A 21,783-nucleotide genomic window follows, 5' to 3' on the forward strand; every position below is an offset into this window, starting at 1 on the left:
ATCTCTGTTGCATTATCCGGAATTCGGACTCGAGCGGATGTAGCGCCAATGGAAGACAATTTCTACCAGTATAAGCTTCAGAAATTTATCATTCACCGATAAAGAGCTATTGAAACAATATGGAACATTATGAGGTTTGCAGAATTTGTAGTTTAGTCATGCCACCGCCGTATGAGCAGTCCCCTGGAGTAATTATTCTGGTTGGTCCACACCTAGGAGTGCAAGCTCTGGGTTTGAGCTTTGCCTTTATGACCGCTTGAGGACGGGAGAGGTCTTCTGAATTGACAACTGCATGGACTGAACTTTTACAAATCCTGGAGCTACTTACAAATAATCAGGATTTGTTCAACGGGTTTCAAGCATATGTAGCTTACAGTCCTGACGGGCAGGTCAGTGAATCAATAGATCCAAGACATCTAGTAAGCCGTCGGAGGCGCTGGGTGAAGCATTCACTCCATTCAAGCGTGGACAACTTCGTCTATTGAGGAGTGCGTTCAGCATGAACTGGTGGAATAATAGCAAAATACTCCTCATATATTGAGTGTTCGGAGTTACACTCCGTGTACAGGTCTCACAAAAGCGAAACTTGAGTTCAGCGCTATCCTCCCATTGTACAAAAAATTACGTCATTCTTCTTCTATGCCCAGCCTCAGTTCCTGGGGAATATCACAGTGAAAAATAACTCCTGCCCAACTGGATGTTTTGCAAGAGGAAGCTTCCTTCTATGTTCACGGGAGATACTACTTTAGTTGAAATACTAGCAAGTAAGAATACATGATTACTTGTACGACCTTCGTGTCCCCCCGAATTAGCCTACCTCTTTCATCTTTCGTGTTTCAAGGTCAGTGTCAAATTTGTCTTGGCTTTCCGTGCACTTGATTAGACCTCCTTGGCCCATACTGATTTGGATGGCCTGTATCTTTCTCAGTTAAAAGCACGAAATTTCAAGACGGAACAAGTTTAAAGCCAGGTGGTATCTTGGGGGTCACTAATTCAGTACTGCTGTTGACCTTTGGAGTTCAGCATGAGGGATTATTTTACGACGGTTGCCTTCGTGCCACACAAGCACTACGTTGGAATCGAGCTGTATCTGAGTAAGCATCCTATATTTTGGGCGGCGTCGCTAAAAATCCGCTTTCCCCGGCAAAAGCCCCCCAGCTGTCTGGCTTTCTTTCTTGGACAACTACCATGTAATTTCACTTTGAAAAAACAAAGCTGAGAAGTAGATCTGAAGACATGCACTCTGTGAGGCAATAGGCGGTTGCTATCCCTTGTGATCCCATGGATCCGGTTGTCTTCATTGCCCATCGCATCGGCGAGATGGCCGAAGTGGTTAGAGCGCGGATTACTAACCTGAAGGTCCGCGGTTCGAATCCGACCTCCGCCACTCGACTTCCCCTGTCTAGGCTTGGGCAACCCGGCAGTATCCCAGCCCTCATGCTTCCTTCGGGTGGCATGGCAGCTAGGCACCGGAAGGGTGCTACAGCTGAACGCTTTATCTATTATCCATCGCACTCCATCATAAATGGACGTGACCTGTTAGCGGTTTTATCTGCACTTATTGTTTGTTCTTGTGAACAGGACAGCCGGGATGACTCAATGAACAGCTGAATTTTGGACGACTCGCATTTTGTCATTTTTTGGGCCCCAAGTGATTCACAGGTTTGGATAAGTTTTGTCACAGAAATTTATGCGTCATGTAGCCATGGTAATCTAGCCGGTACCTTTTATCTGTGAGAGTTAGACGACCTTGTGTGCATCGGGCCGAACTCCACACAATTCGTTGTCTCAGCTGATTGATCATCATGATAAGCATGAATACTTTGTGTGTATCTATACCGTAGTGTGTCTACTTTATCACGCCTCGAACTGGGTGAGTGCGCCTGTCCCTGCCCCCATTGTTGACAGTTAACTTCTTTTTTATTTCACTGTCTTTCCATTGGAGGCCGTGTTTCAGTTCATATCATTCACTCTGTTACCATGTCCAATGACATGAAACAAAACATCACGTCAAGTGAACTTCACTTCCATTCTACTCCGAATCTGATTAGGTCTAGGTTCATATTTCCCTGTCGTGGTGTACCCCCATCCGATTTCTCACGTAAGGATTTAGACTTGTGTTCTGTGGATTCTCGTTGATGACCAACTTTTGAAGTGGATCGTTGGGCAGCTCCTGTAGCCCGGTTTGCCCGTTTCTTACCACTGATACCTGTCCGAGCTTGATTTGTCCCCTTCTTACAGCCTACATACTTCTGTAATTTGTTTCTTTTCATGAGATTCGTTTTGAAACCGTTATGATTCCGATTACGCCACTTACTTGGTTCCACTATGACCCATGATGGTACCTCGCGTTCTTTGGCGTTTTTCGCTGCCTCGCTACTTAAAGTCCAAAACTTCATTGCGCCATTTCAGTTTAACTAATTTGCTACCAACCTATAGATTTTGTAGGGCTCGGTTATTTCCCGCTTACAGTCTTACGTATCAGTTGTCGACCTCCTACTCTATTTCAGGCAATATGAATACTTTTGTGGTCTAGTCCAAAGGCAAACCCTCGAAAGTAATCAGATAAAATTGTTTATACTGTTGAAACGTTGGTATAACTTCTTTGGGGAGCCAACCTCAGTAAACTAGACCGTTTTAGTTCACCGTTTATGGCCGATCCTGCTACTAGAAGGTTGTTTGTAATGAATAGTTGATAATAAATGAAGCGTTGAGCCATTGTTTCAAGGTTTCATTCATCTGTATAAAGAGTCAGGTAAACACAGTAGTAGTTCTGAATTTCCACAGGATATTGATTGGGAATTCCGATTCTATTTGAGATAGGCCCAAGATTGGGACACTTTTCCCCCGGGGGCTCGCTAATCAGTTGTGGAGCGATCGGTGCTTCCATAAATATCCAATAATCGCCAGTGTCTCACCAGACCCCTGGTTTTTTCGAGGACAAAGAATACAGCTTTCTCACCAGCTATATACATATTCATGGAGCAAAATAACATTCGTGGAAGATGAGAAAAATAAATAAAAGGCTTCAGAAAGTTTTAAACACTTACGAAAAACATGAAAAGTCAATCAATTTTGAAGAAGGCATGGTGTCCGACAAAAACATATCAGCTTTGTAGTGTTGGCTGCATATCAAACTCATATTTTTGTGTTGACAGCAGAGTTGACGATAGACCGACCTATTCATCACATCATTTACAATAACCAAAGGTTGGGCGCTGCGAGATATTGAACGCATCTGTCTAATTTAATGCTATTTTTCGGTTCTGTATCAAACAAAGCGAGGTTAACCAATGTTGCAAAGTTTATAAGCACTTCATAGTCGATCGGACACCCTCGATAAATGGGCACACAGAGAAGAATATATCTCTGTCGATCTTTGTTGAAACAACAGCTGCGTGCGGATGTCGTTTTTCATCCTTTTCATCGGTCTGCAGTTGGATATGCATTACATGCCATTTTCTGCATCCGTTCTGGACAAAGAAACTCTCTGTTGATCCCACGTAGTTTAGCCATTTTTTCTCGGGGCATTCGGATTTTCAATCAATAGCCTTCTGTTATCAGATTGGTGAACGCTATTTGGAACTTTACAATTAACTGGTTTCATCGGCGGCGCTCGTTCTGATACCAGGACAATGAATCCTCCCCACTCGCTCATGACAGACACTCTTGTTTGCTTATTTCTTTGCCGTCAGGCTTTTCTTCATTTCGGTCTTTGTTTGGCCACCACCATAGGAGGTCATTTGCTTGGTAGAGTTGCATCCACACAACATCGTTTCACGCGCATTTTGATTGACGTGACATTATGATTTTCCGTCCCGGTTCAGCAGTTTTCTTTGTGGCATGGGTAGTTATGAGGACGAAGTTTTAACGCTAGAATCCCAAGGTGGTCGCAACCGAGCAACTCCCTTTTCTCTTGGTAATGTGAAAGCACGTTTCTTCAAGATTAGGCAGGAGATTTTCACTGCCTTCCATCCATTTTATGTTTAAAAGATCGATTCGCTGTGCCCCTTTTGGGCGATAAATCAAAAAGCGTATTATGGTTTAGAAGCTTAGAGGGGGCGTTTATGAGTGCAGTTATTAAATGGCGTCTAATTATGCTACAAGCCTCATTTTATCCGATGCAATCAAAGGACTTGGTGGCAAATCATTTATCTATTGTAAAGCTATCACATCATGTTTCGACGAAAAGACAAAGATGTTTCTCGATTTATCCGTGATTCCTCGGAAGGCTGGGGAGATGAATACAACATAATTATAATATATTTTGGGGTCTAAATCTGAATATGGCGGTTTGAGGTACGAGCTTTTTAGTTCCGGCCACAACGACCAATCTTCACTGCGAGGTTTTCAATCAGAACGACAAGATCAACAAGATATCGTTAGACCGTCACATTCTTTGTACGATCAATTTGGCTTGCTTTGTGGTGATCATTCATGCGTCAAGCTCAGTTGATCGGCGGAGCTTCGTCAGATTTCAGTCTCAGTCAGTAGTCAGTGTCTGTGTGTTTGTTAGGATTTGCGTTCTACCGTTGAATTTTCGACACAGAGTGAAGGTCACTGAATAGCTCATACAGTACCGGTTGGTTGTATTTAGTTCATACGGCCAGGATGAAATGGCATATCAGTGACAGTATCCTCTCCGACGGGAATGTATTGTAAGTTTGTCATTTTTCTTTCCTGAGGTGCTGGAGCAAAGTTACCAACCTAAGCTGGTATATATTCTGTCTCGCTCTCTGTTGGATACTAGCAAGTGTATCCTGGTACCGGTCTGTGTGAAATCGGTCCATTAAATAATAATTTGCCTCGCGAACTACAATGATCTGTCGTATTCGATGTGCTCCATTCGTTTACTCCTCCTCTAGGGACTAGGAAGTCAACGGTTCGGTCCAAAGTCTCACATCAAAGTTTTTTTTACTGTTGGTGGCCTATAAGAGACTGTTATATTTTGCTTTCCTCCAGAGGGACTAGCTCCAGAGGATTCGTCTCTCAAAATAATTCCCTTCTGGTGGTCTCCCAGGTGGGGACAACTGCTCGACAGTTTACAACACACACGCATTTGTGTTTTTGCTAAAGAGACGCGAAGCTTTGCTTCGTAACCGTAGAAGAAAACCAAAGTCTGTAGTGCATGAATGTGGAATACGTTTCAGATTAGGTAAGAGTTTTGTTTGAGTTTTGAAAGTTTTGTTTCCGGGCTGCAAGGACTCGTTGCTCGAATTCACCGCTGATTTTCCGGATCGTTGACAACCTTAGTTATCGTACATATTGTCGGTTGTACGACAGCTGTACACCCAATAGCTGCTCTAGCGAAACGTCTCGTCTGTCGCATGTTCCGACAAGGACATCTATTTAGATTGAATTTGATGCGATTACACTAATTCCTCCGAACCATAAACACCACCTCGAAAGAAACAAAATCTTTTGTTCCAGAAGTCTTTATCATATACTCAGTATGAATACCCCCAAGAGAGCGAATGCTGGCTGACCGGCTGACCAGCATAAACTGTCTATGAAGAATACCGATTTCCTCGGAAAACAAGCATCTCTACCACACTTCAACGTAATTAAATCTGTTGTCATGAGTCATCAGTTTTAAAACCCTTGTTAACAAGTAACAAGAGGTCGCAAACTGACTGAACATGGTGTGGTTGCCAGGACGGCGAAAACGACCCGTTATGTCGTGATACTGTTCGTGGCAAACTTCTTACTGGTCTATCTCTTGCTGATGCACTCCGTAGGTCACTGACGTGGAGGTCAGCAACAATTCGGACATCATACCATCAAAACCGTGGTTACATAATTGATAAGGTGAGCGTTGTCCGGTGGACGAGGTGGTTGATGGGACGATGAACGACAACGGATGAGGTCAGGACATGTGGTAAACGGTGTGAATAATCTGTCCAATCTATCCAATAAACCGTCTCTATGTTCGGTCTGGCACAACCACCCAGACGCGTTCCACCCTTCGGCATAGATGGATGGCAAGGCACCCTAATTGTTTGTCTCTGACGTTTTGGTGAACTAGGACTTAATACGGAGGCTTTTGTTAATGATGAGGCAATTGTTGTGTACCTGAAGAAGAAAGTTCTACGTTTCAACATCGGTTCCATTGGACGACTGAGTGATAGCACCTCTTCTGGTTCCTTCATTTACGTGAATTAAACTGTGGTTGACTATAGTGCCTTGTCCGAGTAGCCAATTGTCCCTGGACAACGCGAAGGATCTTTCAGATTCCCCGGAGTTTATGGGAAATCAGCTTAGCTTGAATACTAACCACTTGCCAGTCTGTGTCACTCCGTACAAGATGATCACTCCGGCTTGTAATTCCCTTCCGCGCCCACCAAGACCACGATACTAGCCCCAATTAGTTGTTTCGTCCAATTCTGGTGTTTTGAACCTATGGACATAACATTTATCTCGGGCGTTGCGGCATTTACTGACTGTGCCGGCTTTTGTTACTTGCTCCATGGAATGGTTGACTGGATTTCTTTCTGAGAATCGAATTCATTCACAAAAGGACGGTAAACCCTTGGCAACTAGACAGCAAGTCATAGGATTAGTGACACGGCATGTGATATGTATTCGTTTCTTCTCTAAATCGTCTCAGGAACCTCTATCTGGCTGCTTGCAATTAAGCATCCACACACACTCCAATCCAGACATCACAACGTTTCTCTTTCGAGACACTCGAGCAACCATGATTCATTCCCCGTTTTTCCAGTTTCAATCCACCTACAGACACACACAAGTAGAAACACCCCCATTTCTTTAGAATTTGGCTTATATTGATTCAGATTGATACGATAACAATTCCAACTTCCCATTGCCGGTAGCGACAAACGATATCTCGCTGTAGTAGCTATCTTGTCTCAGTTCACATCACCCCCAAGGTGTATGATTCTAATATCAGCTTTGTTGACAGTCATGCTAGTAGCCAGCGGGTGACTGCACTTCATAAGTTGCTAGGTTACTGTATCGTAAGTGCCGACGGCCACTGTTTGCTATTGACTTCACGCGTTTCACGTACGTGTTAGGACTAAGGTTAGGCTATTCCTCCTCCACTCACATCAGTGGGGAGGGGAGTAATTTTATGCGAAACCGTGGGCTTTATATCGATCTTGTAAGAAACAAACCGCAACTCTACCCGGTAGCATGTTTCCCGCCGGAGAGTCCATTTAAAGAAACCGAAAAAACAGTCTCTTGTGAGAAGAAAAAAGTAGTCTATTTCAAATAACCAAGAGACTCATCTCGTCGAGACAGAAATTCGATGCTATCCCTCTCTTCTAACCTACTGAAGCTTCTACTGTACTTTCCACAAAATCTATGGATTTAAGCTCGTTCTCAAACGGACGAACGAACGGCCACAATTTGTCCACGACTTAGACTCGACGATCACAAGGCACTGCTTCTAAATCAGGAAATCCGACGTCTGCAACCTCTGTATGGATGGAAGGCTGCATGTCATATCAAAATATCACATGAAAATATGGGTCTGATAATGTCTTAATCCAGTCATTGAGGAGAACTACAGGAGACGACTGAGTGGTTAAGGCGAAAATTTACCGAACGGAAGATCCGTGGTTCGAACCGACTGCTCCTGTCTAGGCTTGGGCAAACTGGCAGTATCACGGCCTCATGTTTCTTTGGGTGGTGTGGCAGCTAGGCACCGAAAGAGCGCCACAGCTGGACCATTTTTGATACCACATGACACAAGCTAGCTCCAAGTAGATCAGACAGGATAGAATACGTGGTGTGGCGCTAGGCCACGAAAGAGCGCCACAGCTGGACCATTTTTGATACCACATGACACAAGCTAGCTCCAAGTAGATCAGACAGGATAGAATACTTCGACCGTACTTGTAGAATCTTCAATAGAGGATCATGCGTTAAGGGATATGCTCTAATGCGGATGTTGTCTCTCCTCGACCCGAGTAACCTGATGGACGCAGCAAATGAAGTTACTTCTCCCATTCCACGGAACTCCGGATAACGGTGTTAACGAAGTGAACCGTTATAACCCCTTGAGTCAACGGTTGCAGTGCCTGACTGGTTCTGCTGCATTCAGCTATTGTGAATGATTATCGGACAGGTGGACGTCCTCTTCTTTTCATAGAACATCTGCTGTAACAAAATGACGACTTGCTTTGGGTATCAGAATGTGCACAATTCCCGTGTGGTTATGCAGATCGCAGCAAAAGTTATACACGAAGTGCACAAGCTCGCGCAGAAGTGCTGGAGATAATAGAAGTGTTGAGGACTGAAAATCGTGTTTCCACCTCGAATAGATGGTGAGTCCTTTCCCTTATGCGGATCGAAATTGTTTACCAGCCACACACGTCTGAAGTGGAAAATTGCTACAGCTTGTTCTTTTTGTGTGGCGTGATGTGATATTACAACAGTGTTCTAGGATAGTCAACACTATTAGCAAAATAATGAAGAGGAAGCTCACGGTGTTTCAGAGAAGATCTAATTCGGTCCATCGGCTCTGAAGCAGAGAAAAGAGCTTGGGTAGAAAGATCTGTCTTCGCGCTGACTAAAAATCACTACCACTTACTAGGAGATTGCTGCTGGTCGAGTGTAGCACCATTTCTTCTCTGCATTGGACGCAAATAGGGTTTGTACCAACCAAAAACACAAGCACACCCACCCATAATAAATTGATGATATCAGTCCTACTGGTGTTGAAATGATACCGAATTGTCATCTCAGCAAACACATCAATGACCATCATTAAGTCAACTTCCTTTGCGAGTGGAAACCGTCTCTGTTTATCAACTGCAGCTAAAGTCAGACGGAAATATAGAAATAATCTAGTCAGACGTTTCATCATTGACTGCGGTAACCCAAGTGGAATTTTAACAAGTACGATTTTCGAATTCAATTTCGACCTCACCTTTCGTTAGAGTAAATCGGTTTCTCTGTACATGAAGGTCATAGTTGTGTTCCGTTTTGCTTGCAGGGGCACTGAAATTCTGTTGATAGACACAACTTTCCTCCCAATAAGTAACACTTTCAGGACAGAAATATTTTCGTCGCTGTTCCTCATTAAGGAAGATCGATTATTTGAGCTCCTACGTCACCAATGGTCTTGAAGACGTCCGCCGAAAATGGAAGAGTACAAAGAGGGATTAAACCGATCGTAGGGTGGGGTTGAAAATAGGCACATACTGACAAGGCAGTTCCTTTCCTAGCCGTTGGAGATGTCATGAAATCGATCATTTGAGTCTCAGACGACATAATTGCTGTCCGTTCTTTTACCGCTTGGCTTTAATTTTGTCAGACCAAAGTCCTGACAACACCTCGCCCTTCAGTTCTCTTAGTTGCATCTCATTTTGCATCAGCATCGTCCGGGTATGGTTCACCCAATTTTATTTGATTGATGTGGTGTGATAGGCGCCCCAAACTGTTTGAGCGTTCGGCTATTCAGCTTTAAATCGTGCACATTGGTCGCAGCCTTTATTGTTTCACTCATCGACGAAGAGGATAATGAGGAATTAGTCACGTACCGGAGCCAAGACAAGTATAGCTTTGTACACCAGAGGGGGTATCCTCAGAATACAAAATCGCAGTGGTATTACATCAAAATGACAAAATACTTATATATGCGTCAAAGTAAAACAGTCGTTAGACGCTTTACATGAGTAGGCGAGACACAGGGTTACTACGCAGAATTACGCTGATTGGAAGTCTAGGTTTATACTTTGAAGTGAGTAATTGGTGAAGTGAGTGGGAAACTTCTGAAACAAATCGTTGGGTGAAATTAAGACAGTTATCAGAATGCTTGCTCACTACGTAGTCAACCAAGAGATCCCACTGCACATAGAAAGTTGTTCTGTCAACCTCACAATTGAAAAGTTACCTTTGTGAAACAGTCCCTGAAAAGGGACAGAACAGTATATCCAGTGGAGAAGAGTAGAGAGTATCAAGTACAGAAAGCCCACAACCCATAGCTTGAAAGGCTGTCTGGATGTTAAAGATCTACTAAGGTTATTTTATGGGGTCACACCCAGATATTTCTTAGTGGGAGTTTTGTGGCGCGGAATGTATGAAACAATGAGGCATCAATAAGTCATGGTGTCATTGACTTGGAGTGAGAGAGAAGGATCCCCTCTGTCACTTCGATGTATAGTGGGTAGGAGAGTGCCCACTGATCAGCTAAAGGCTCTATACGGTGCAGATCGTACCTTCGCGTTGCTTCGGGTACGCATTAGCTACAGCCGATCACCATGTCGTCGTTGTCTTTGCACTGGATGGAAAAATCAGAGATGGGCATGTTCTCTATGCAGTTAAAGTAAAAGGGGTAATAACAGGATGCTGCTGCTAGTAGACAATCCGGCAGCGAATCGGCCACACACGTGTACGATTTGTGAAATGATCCTGGGACTGGTCGAGAAGCCATCGTTCCAGAAAAGTTTGGAAAGCAATTGGTAGTCTTATTGCTGGTCAAAAAATGACACAAGGTTCGGCAGGCTTAACGACTGGGTTACAATCTGGTCAAATTTTAACGTGGAATTAGAACCAGTCATTAAAATCCCTTCCTACCGGCAATTGAAATCAGTGTTAAGTGCCGGTTAACTGATTTCATTTGTTGGTGTAAGTTGGCACTTGTTAAGACAGGCACCCAATGCTGATTTGGCCCGCCAGTATGAAGAGACCTTGATAGTTATTTCTCCTGCCTTGGAACAACCAGCCCTGTAACCCAGCCACTTGGCCTGATAAAGCTTTTGTCTCAAAAGTGAAAGGTTGGCCAGCAATAAGCTTACCGGTTGTCTCTCAAACTCTTCCGGAACGACAGTCTTCAACTAGTTTGGCAAGGCTCTACTTATTACCTGCATTGGTAAAAAAACTGCATGGCTCACATTCTGTCTATGCTACCGAAGGCATCGGTATCGTTGATGAACAGCGGATATACGGCTTTGGCTTCTGTATCCAATGCAGAATTACTAGATTTAGCTACGTAGGCAAATTTTTGTGAGTGTTGATTCAACAGGCTACTCCTCACTCGATCCAGAACCAAACGCTCAAGCAGCTTCAGAGGTGCCAGCGATTAGCCGTGATGTTGTCATCTTTTTCTCTGACATAAGTGATGTTTTTGCCGAACATCAGCGGCCCGGTATGTGTTACATGGAAAGATTATAGGGTCGAATAATGGACATCGCTTGTTGTTGTGTAAATTTGTGTGCTGCTAATCCAGGGCAGAATACCCTAACTGAATTAGTTGAACCAACGTACTCTGGAGCCCATCCACGATAATCATCTCTCCGTTATAGTCATTTATTATCCGTTCTGTCAGGTCCTTTTTGTAATTCTCTTTGACTGAGTGACCGCCCACTGATGGCGGCAGCCTTTGCCTGCTTTAGGAATATCGGGTGTTATCCTTCTGTACTTAGTCTCCTACCTGAAGTATTGATATCCGTGTTTTATTTGCGGTCGTGTATTTTACAGTATACCTCCTTCGGGAAGACTATAAATGTACGCGTACAGTAGTATTCCACAAAAGGGACCATGACAGGGTCACCGGGCATTTGGTCCAAGCTCTGGTGATGTCACATGTCAGTGGTTTACTGAAAACGCTGTTGCGAATCCTCTAGGAGAGTGGCCTCTTTTTGGAAACTAATTCAGTGGTTTCCATCGAAATACGTGTGACTGTAGTGGCGAACCTCGACGGAGTGCTTGGTTGATATTGCTCCCACAACAGAGGACAGACATGCCCACTTGCTTCGTCGTTCTGTCTTTCGCTATATGATATGACATAGCACAGAGACATACTTCTGGGTGTTTCGATTCTCAGCGTATGTAATCTTGTTCTGTGGTGAGAACCTGTCGGTGTAAAATTTGATTATGAAACAGTTGACAAATTTAACTTCAAAACCTTCGGGTTATCCTAGCCCCATGCAAGTTCGATTTGCCGGTGCTCCAGCGAGGTTATGCAGAGTAGGTAAGGCCTGTCTAATGGGGAGCTAACCTCTGGAATTCGTAGTTGCGGGCGTTTAGTAGGGATATAGCTTATCACGCTGTCCTTTACTTCCCAAACTTCTCACAATAGCCGGGCTTTTGTTTTATGTTTGGAAGGATATCACTTCAGTGAATGAAATTTCTAGTCAGTTCAACTGTCACTACCCTTCCGTTGCACCTTGTCTTCGTTTTTCTCATTCAAACGCCTCTGTAGGTGCACTGCTTCGTGTTGCCATTGGGTTGGATGCCAAGTACGAATAGAAAGGTTTCCAAAGTGGAACGTAGTCTCCGACAGGAGATATAGTAACGGGAATGAAAAAGACTGTCAACTAGCTAGTCTACACGGGCCCTTTTGGTCTCTCATACAGGAAAATGCTTCCAATTATCATCAGGATTGCTACCTGGCCTCCAATCTGTCTGAATAGTGCGAACAAGTCCGTTTTAGCTTGTCGTCAGCCGACAACCATCCCTTCGTTTCCAGTCTGCCGGCGCAGTGCGAATTCCTCATTAGAAAAACATGGTCAAGACAGTCAATAGATCAGTTGCTGTATTTTATTTTGGCGATTAGTTTGCCTTCCAATTACGTAATTCTAACCACGTGATTTTCAAACAGTTCCATTTCGGACATGGACTTCCGGCCCACAGTCAATCGATGTGTCTATCTAAGGACTTCAGTTTAAAATAGCTGTGATGCGATACAAATACCTTGTATGTGTGTGTGTTTGTGATGGAATTTAACTGTTGCGTCGTCTGTTAAGTTAATTACCTGTTAATCGACAAGGCGTCGCCGTCTCATAGGAAGTTTTCAGATCCGGTCGAAGCACCTACCGACTAATTTGCTTTTCCCAATTCATCGATTCTAAGCTTAACTGCATCTGACAGTTTGTTTCATCTGACTTTTGTTAGATGAAGTTCGAACTATCCGTTCGAGAGCTTGTTGTTACTATTCTTGTTTGCAGTTTCTGTTTTTACACACATCGTAAGTAAGCGGAGTTGAAAGGAGGAGGGATAACGGAAATGTATATGTGGTGCGTGTGCTCCATATCTATGTGGTAGTGTCGCTTCTACAGCCTCGTCAGCCGTGGCGCCAACCCAGGACATAAAACATCCCCTTGTCAGCTGGGCTTGCCACCATTCACTGCGACCTAGGTTGTTTGTCACTGTCAACTCGTTAGGAGTCTCACCTTCGTCAGATGTTGACATCGGTTGTCCTTCCAGCTTAAATATGAAAAAATTGAATGCACGCGTGTTTTCACTGTGCCGTGTACCCTATATGTAAACGAAACAATGTGCTGGTCGACCATCTTTCTATATGAGATTAAAACCTCGCTGTTTCTCCTTTCCTGTGTTCGAATCATCTGCACTAACTACTTGACGGTGCTGCAGACGAACTCTTTCTATAAAGACGGTAATACCCTCCGACTTTCGATGGAAGCATGTATAGATGTGATGGAGCTGACCCATTGATGGTATTCAGTGTCTGGACTCGGGTGGCCCAGCAAACAGAATTGTGGAGCTTGATTTTGTGAACCGCTTTTCCCTGAACTCGGTCCTCGTCTGGACAGAAAGCACAGTTTTGTTCTCCGTTCCTTTTTCTTGCGGCACCCGTTCGCTGTATAGCTTTCCTGTAGCCTAAAGGATGGGCGATCGCACTGTCAGTGATACTGCTATGATCAGGATAGGACAGATAGGAAGTACCGGTGAGGAGAGTACCACGGACGCTCCGAACAGTGGCTTTTAACCATCGAATTATTTCGAACTCAGCAGAGATGTCTAAAATACTGCGCTTTGCTCTAAGTGAATATCGTCAACAAGTTCTTATAGAGTTGACTCAACAGTGGACAGCGAGAATAAGCATTCATCTTGGAAAACACTCAGTCACAGCATTACCACTTTTATTTGTACACATGTGGATTAACCGTTCGGTCGATAGATCTATGATATAAGTGATTCCTCGTGATTATACATGTGAAGAATATTACGAGTTCATGTGTATGTCATTCTGACGAGCTCTCTAATTCCCACCCACGTGTCACGTGGTTCACTACATTCTTCTTACGTCCTGGAATGCACTTTGTTGTTTTATGAGACCATTTTTCGGTCTGATTGCCAGTCACACCGTTGAGTTATGGCTATTAATCAGGTATTCGGACCGCATTGATTCAGCTCTAGGCAGTCAAAATACTGACACAAGTTTGTCGACAATCTGAATCCAGGTTGTATCCAGCGCGATAGTTGAGTTGGCGTTTTCATATTTATGGTGTCAAAGTGATGCTAGCAGGTCCGTTAGAGACGGAATATACAGCCTTTCAATGCATCTGATCCTACTCTTCGAGTCGGAAACATGACTGCTGCGAGGAAAAGATTGACGTAAACTTTCAGCTGTCCTGTCCCTTAAGCATTAGCTGGATCTAATGGATCACCGACCATTCTCGTGGGTTACGTTGCCAGAATATGTGGTTCTCTTGCTGGTTAACTCTCTGTATCCCAGGGTTTTTTACTCAGCTATACGTAGAAGGTTTTTGAAAGCTTTGGCTAGTAACCTAGTTGTTGTTCGCAACAATGAGCAGTGATAATATTTTTGGCTTGCATGGAACGTTTTCGAACCGATTTAGACCTCGAATACTTTCAGAAAGTTGATGTACATTGTCATTATAAGGCAGTCTATCTGTTCACCGAAATCGCGACATCCGTCGATTTTTCAGTAGCCAGATAATCGCCTTGTGCGTGCGGTTGACTCCTTCGGTGAACAACGTTCAACAGTGTGGGCGTCTTGCACTCTCGGTCTGACCATCGATCTTTTTGCAATTTCAGTTGTAGTTTTCATTAGAGATTTTGTCTTATCGATGAATCATATCTTACGAAGTCGGTAAAGATTGGTCTGGTTTTTGTCCTCACCTTGTTAAGACCTTTGTCTTCATTAATTTTGAATTCAACAAGTGGTACATGCTGACATTTATGATCAAGAACCACTAATGAACAACACGAATTCAACTGTCTTCAGTACACTGGTTAGAGTTCGGTACTACAAAGTAAGCAGCTAATCGATCATCATCATCATCATTGTCAGCTGTAATAACCGCGTACTCGTCGTACAGTGGTAGTAGCTGTTGCAGTTTCGTTCACCGATGATTTGGGGGGAGGGGAGGGGGAGGTAGCTGTGCAGCTAATCGATGCCAACAATCGATGAATTGATTGGGTTAAATCAGCTCCTTCTTCATGTCTTCTAGTTTCCTACCTCATCATCCTTGAGGTACACTGTTTTTTTGCGTTTCCGAATTACATGTCTTTGAATTAGAATTAAAGTGAACAAAACTGCTTAAGGATATTTTAATTTGCAAATCAGCCGATCAGACTGGACTGTCTAATGTTTTCGCGTCGGTTGGTTCACCATTCCTGGCGGATTTCGTTTTTCGCTCGTCATGAATCCGTTGGTTAATGCGACGGAGATAAGCCAATAAACCATTTTCTCACAACAAATGCTTCCGGCAGAACAGACGCACTTCTGGGGGGTTGAGCATTTACATATGACATCTATTCGAGTTTCCTGATGGTTTTCATCAACCCATCTATTCACTCACCAGTTATTCTTATTTTCTCAAGTTCGTTAATCACGCTGGACTTTGACGAAGTACACTCATTTGCAAATCGACATGGTCTTAAGGAGATGCACCTTAATCCCTTGTTTGTGCTATTCTCCAACTGAATGTGCGGCACAAAGTTTGTATGATGTATCAGTTGGCACGATACTCGGGATATCGTAGTATATTTTCTTGAACCAACCCGCTACTCATACGGTTACTGAAAGCTCTCCAACAGTCCACCACGAAAATCGACATTCTTTGGGCTCATCAAATAGGCATAGTCTCTGGTTTCTCATCAACTATATGTTCTACTTGAATATCGCGTTCGCGTGAGGCTTCGATTGATAATAACCTCCTCCGCAAGTGATCGCGTGTGTATTATTTGAGACTCAGGTAAAGAATAAAATTGAGAGAAACTCGGTGACTGTGCCAACTTGATGAGACCCAAGAAAGACAAAAATAATCTACGCTCTCGAAGAGTTTTCGTTTCCAACGACCTTGTTCGTGGTGTTAGATTAAAAAATATCATACTAGGCTTTCTTTTAGTCCACTGGAAGCTGTCAATTAGAACATTCATGGAACCAATCAAAATCGTTCTGCCGTACGGGGTCGCTTCCAAGAGAGCTCTAAGCATCTTACCGATGGACAAATGTGAGATGCTTTCAGGAGACTTGTCCACTTCCTATTCTGATTATTTCTGAAATTTACCAGCCTTATTAGAACTTTTACTCCTCTGACCCAGTGTGTGAAAACCAGTAAATTTCTAATTTTTCATCCTAAGCCAAGTCGATCCACCGCCTTTTTACTGGCCACGTTTCCTCTGAATTTCTTGTTGATATCTTCAGTTTAATCATCGTTGCTCGAACGCTAACACATCTGCGGTGGTTACTCAGCAAATGGCCTCGTAAGCGTTGCACCAACCGACATTCTTTCTCTTCTGCTCTCGTCGCATTCCTTTTTTGTCACACAGCTGAGTAGCATAAAAAACACATGAAAATCGCTGTTTGATGTACATTCCGCGAAATGCTATTCGTCTTCCTCGTTCTTCTCTGGTCTCATTCAGCATCCAGCTTTGCGGTGTGCTTAAACACAGCTGTACTGAATTTATGGACAGTTTTGTTTCACTTGTTTGAAGGGTGTCAGACATTACCGAGGTCGTTTCGCGGTACGCGACGCATTTTTGTCGACTACTAAAATTGTGAAGAAGTTTTTTGCATCATGATTTCTCTCCCCCTGTCCGATTTCGGCATGGAAGGGCGTCTTTAGTTGAGTGCAGACTTTTTCACCATACTTCACCTATTTCTGAATGGGTTTATCTTCATATCAGTGTGTAGCGTAGTGCGATATGCCTAACGTTGGAATGCAAATCAGGAAATCCTTTTTGTATTCGGGGACCACCTGTTTGGTTTTTCCACAGTAAGCAGCGGCGTCCTGTTTGTATTTATGCACGGAGTTTGATAAACCCCTGGTTTTCTCGGGGATCTACTCAGAGGGCCTTACCAAGCAAGTGATCCCCGAATTTCATTGGAATGCATCCCATTCTCTATCCCGGAATCTCTATGTACGTAAACACTTTCTCCTCTACCAACGGTTTTGAGTGCTTGCATACCGTCCAACTATTGATTTACTCACTTCGAGAGCATAACGCATCAGCGAATGCTAATCGGTGTTGAGGACAGTGCGATCTAGACTTGGGTGCATAGCTACCTCTATCTATGACGATCAGGCATAGTTATGGTTATCACCTAAGCATCCTTAATGGTGCCTTGCACGCTCTAGACGCGCAGTTGGGTGTTCTGTGTATCAAATCCATGTTGTCTATTGACCGGGCGACAGTCGTCTTGCAGAGGTTATAGGATTGATCACAAACTCGGTGAGCAGATAACCTGTTGAAAACTTATGCCTCGGGCCGAACTTGATCACAGAAAATAAGAATAAAAAACAGACAATCGCAGTAGCATTCGCGCACCGCCCCCTCCCCTCTCTTAGCTGATTCGTCTTCAGTCTTGGTGTAGATTATAATTACATTGGGGAATTTGTCATTGCTCTTGGGGCCGTTTTCTTTCCCAACTGATCAGTTGAATAATCAGGGTGTTGTGATCCGCTCAGACCTTGTTCGAGTCATATTTGGGCAATGCGAGTGGTGAAAACTGTCTATACCATACACTGTTTGTATAAATTGGCACTACCAAACGTTCTGTCTAAAGAGACTGCGAAAAAGCATCACCCTGTGTGAAGTAGAATCACTTGGCTTATCGGCTAATGGTGACTTCATACTGAATTCTTCTGACCGTTTACTGCCAATTAGTTAGCTACCAGCACTTTGGCGTTTACCTCAGAAGACGTTGGCTATACATCCAAATGGAGTGTGCACTGATAACGCTCTTCTAATGTGTGCACACACTGTTACCATATCTACGTGTTCATTGTTTTTTTAGAAAAACTTCGCCTTTCCGGATCACCCAAACCGCAATACGTTCCATTTATGCCGCAAGACCCTCTGGAAATTCCATTCTCCAATTCAGCTTCCAACAAGGCCGTTGGCGGAGTCAATCGAATTCACACCAGTCCCATCGTATCGCAACCACAAACCCTACCTAACAGAACCGTGATTCCAACCGAAAAAAATCCCGATTCACCAAAACCGCCCACGACCAATTCGAACGGCTGTGGTAGCCCAAACTTCCCAAACCCTAACCGCAATTCTGCTGTCTCAACTTGTCCTAGCTCCCCCCTGAGTGAAGGTATTCACGGTGGCTCTTCGACTTCTTATCTTTCCCCAGCTTCTTCATCCTCTATGAATAAAGATTCACGGACAGAAGATGAGGAAGAAAAATTACTCAAATCGGATGAACTACGAAAACCCACGAAAGTAGCCATAACCCGACCCAGCAGTGCTCAAGCACATAGTTCCACATCGGTCATCTCTGCTCCCCAAAAAGTTACTGGTCCCGATATTGCATGCCAAACAAACGGAAGCAACGGAAATTTTAATGCGAAAATTTTATCCAATAATCAAAATCCGATTGAAGAACATTCGTATTTTGTTTCGAAAAATGGTGGAGTTCCAACTAATTCTGGCAAACGATGTCTTTCTGCACAATTAGCTGATATTCAAATTGACACAAATATACGACCACATGAGGATTATTTCGATAATGGTTATGAACTGTATGATAATTTTCCGATCGACGGGAAACCTATTCAACAACAGCCGGTGGTTACCTCTAGTTCCGATCCCTTACCACAAAGTGACCACCGAATTGCGCTTTCTAGTCTCACACAATCCCACACTGTTTCTCCCACTCGGCTCTCTTCGCGTCCCGTCCCACATTCGTTCTCCTCTCCAAGTTGGAACGGGAGTGCCATAATGCAGCAGCCTGCCTCACGAATGGTTGCCGGAACCACAATTCAGGAAGAAGAACTGGAAACGGATGATTATCAACCAAACCGACCAGCGCCGACCGACCCCAACTCATCTTCCGTATGTACAATCACCCAAACCGCAATACGTTCCATTTATGCCGCAAGACCCTCTGGAAATTCCATTCTCCAATTCAGCTTCCAACAAGGCCGTTGGCGGAGTCAATCGAATTCACACCAGTCCCATCGTATCGCAACCACAAACCCTACCTAACAGAACCGTGATTCCAACCGAAAAAAATCCCGATTCACCAAAACCGCCCACGACCAATTCGAACGGCTGTGGTAGCCCAAACTTCCCAAACCCTAACCGCAATTCTGCTGTCTCAACTTGTCCTAGCTCCCCCCTGAGTGAAGGTATTCACGGTGGCTCTTCGACTTCTTATCTTTCCCCAGCTTCTTCATCCTCTATGAATAAAGATTCACGGACAGAAGATGAGGAAGAAAAATTACTCAAATCGGATGAACTACGAAAACCCACGAAAGTAGCCATAACCCGACCCAGCAGTGCTCAAGCACATAGTTCCACATCGGTCATCTCTGCTCCCCAAAAAGTTACTGGTCCCGATATTGCATGCCAAACAAACGGAAGCAACGGAAATTTTAATGCGAAAATTTTATCCAATAATCAAAATCCGATTGAAGAACATTCGTATTTTGTTTCGAAAAATGGTGGAGTTCCAACTAATTCTGGCAAACGATGTCTTTCTGCACAATTAGCTGATATTCAAATTGACACAAATATACGACCACATGAGGATTATTTCGATAATGGTTATGAACTGTATGATAATTTTCCGATCGACGGGAAACCTATTCAACAACAGCCGGTGGTTACCTCTAGTTCCGATCCCTTACCACAAAGTGACCACCGAATTGCGCTTTCTAGTCTCACACAATCCCACACTGTTTCTCCCACTCGGCTCTCTTCGCGTCCCGTCCCACATTCGTTCTCCTCTCCAAGTTGGAACGGGAGTGCCATAATGCAGCAGCCTGCCTCACGAATGGTTGCCGGAACCACAATTCAGGAAGAAGAACTGGAAACGGATGATTATCAACCAAACCGACCAGCGCCGACCGACCCCAACTCATCTTCCGTATGTACAAACTTCCCTAGTCACCTGGATCCGAAGCTGGCAGCCGCTGTCGCCCAGGTTTCTGATGAAATCGGAACATCAGCTGCCGAGTTGGTTGCTGGACTGGCTGAGGTACGACGTCGTCCTGTAGATGCAAGAAACCGTCTGCGGCGCTTGGGTCAGGAACCAGTAGTGAACCGGTTCCTCCAAAGCAAAGATGGCACGGATGCGTTCTCCAGTCGTGTATCCAATCGACTGTCATTGCCAGCCAACATTAATCTACCACCACATTTATGGCGTCGAGCAACCCAGTTCTTAGAGGAGCCAATGTCCCGACGTGAAAGACGCTGTTCACTGGTGAGTTTTTGTTTAATAAGCCCCATAATTAGTTTTATTTTTTGTGCTCTATTACGTTGCGCAGGAATCCCGAGTGACATTTGGGCAGTTACCTTGCCAAACATCCTCACTGATGGTCCGTTGTAGCCCAACTAAGCCAAAATACGCTTACATTTAACCTACAGTCGACTGTCACACCGAGTCTATGTATACGCTCCATTTGATCATTCCAACCCGGGATTTTGTGTTTTCTGGCCGTGCCACTCAGTTGAACCTCACATGTACGATCGAATAGTGGTATGAAAACATACCAATAAACTTAGGTGTCTTATGTTTTGGAACTATGAGCTTCACGAACGGACTCCGGATATCCGAAATCTCCGGCTGATTACGAACCCCAGACAACTGTCGGTTTGCTGCTGTGAGCTGCGTCGCTGTTAGTATAGACTTCGTTATTTTGAACTGAGGCTACAGCTAACTCTGTGACGTCCGGCTTTCCACCCCCATGAGGACTCGCCCTGGTCGAAAAACTAGCCGACCTCTGTTTATGTTGACAACCTATATGCCAACCATCTGTAGCCCTAAGTCGGCGTGGGACACCTATCGAAAATTTTATATGAAATTACGTCTTGTAAATTAAGCCAAAAACGCGATGTGCTGTACAGCTGTTTCATCCTTATTAGGAGTCATCAGCAGTGTGCATCTCACGAGGCTTCAGGTAGTTTCGAATCCGCAGCCTCCAGTTTAACAGTTTAATCACTTATTCGTTTGGTCACGAGCGACTGATCAACATTATGGTTAACTCGCACTTAGGTAGGATATAGTGCCGTTCATCCTTCAGTCACGAAATCCACCTCCTCAAGCAATGACCTCTCCGATGGAAGTTCCATTCCTTAGGCGAATTTCATTCTTCCTCTGAGATGTCTATGGATTTCTGGAAAGTTGTTCATCATGGAGAGTTCAGATATAGTCGCATTAGCTGTAGGCTGCAGCACCCAGGCAGTAAATCTCAGCTGGTCGAAGGCGCGTTACAGCTGCATATTTTGTTTAGACGTAGAGCGTTATGTTAGTCATGGGCTTCTTTGGCAACTTTGTACCGAATGCCACTTATTTCTCTGAAGCGCTCGGTTCAGACGCAACAGTCGCCGTTTTGTTAACTGTGGCATCTGAGGTGCTCTTTGGCGCGCCGAAGACGTCAAAAGACTTTCAGTGTTTCATTGCCCGAGTCTGATGGGAACACCGGGTAAGCAATGCTGAAGTACGCCGAACGGTATTCTGAACAAATAACACCCTCGATAGATGAACTGCTCACTCTGCATAAGTTGCACTGGCTTGGCCACGTGCTGCGTATGCCATTTGACGGACTTGTTCGAAGGGTTCTTTTCGCACAACAACGTGAAGGGTGGAAA

At 44.2% G+C, this 21,783-nt stretch overlaps 2 protein-coding genes across 2 annotated transcripts in view; one reads left to right on the forward strand and one right to left on the reverse strand.

The window, feature by feature from the left end:
• The window catches only part of T265_02137 (hypothetical protein), a gene marked incomplete at both ends in the record, with an annotated part of 82,919 nt that overhangs the window by 12,893 nt on the left and 48,243 nt on the right, over positions 1–21,783 (forward strand). The window contains one exon of the mRNA XM_009166311.1: positions 17,978–20,395. Coding sequence (XP_009164575.1) covers positions 18,974–20,395 — 1,422 coding nt within the window. The remainder of the gene's footprint in view (positions 1–17,977; positions 20,396–21,783) is intronic.
• Positions 2,022–2,399, reverse strand: T265_02139 (hypothetical protein; the record flags this gene model as incomplete). The annotated part of the gene is made up of 1 exon (XM_009166313.1): positions 2,022–2,399. One exon carries the CDS (start codon positions 2,397–2,399, stop codon positions 2,022–2,024), a length of 378 nt encoding a protein of 125 aa, XP_009164577.1.

The sequence above is a fragment of the Opisthorchis viverrini genome, assembly GCF_000715545.1.
Source record: "Opisthorchis viverrini unplaced genomic scaffold opera_v5_25, whole genome shotgun sequence".
Taxonomy (NCBI): domain Eukaryota; kingdom Metazoa; phylum Platyhelminthes; class Trematoda; order Opisthorchiida; family Opisthorchiidae; genus Opisthorchis; species Opisthorchis viverrini.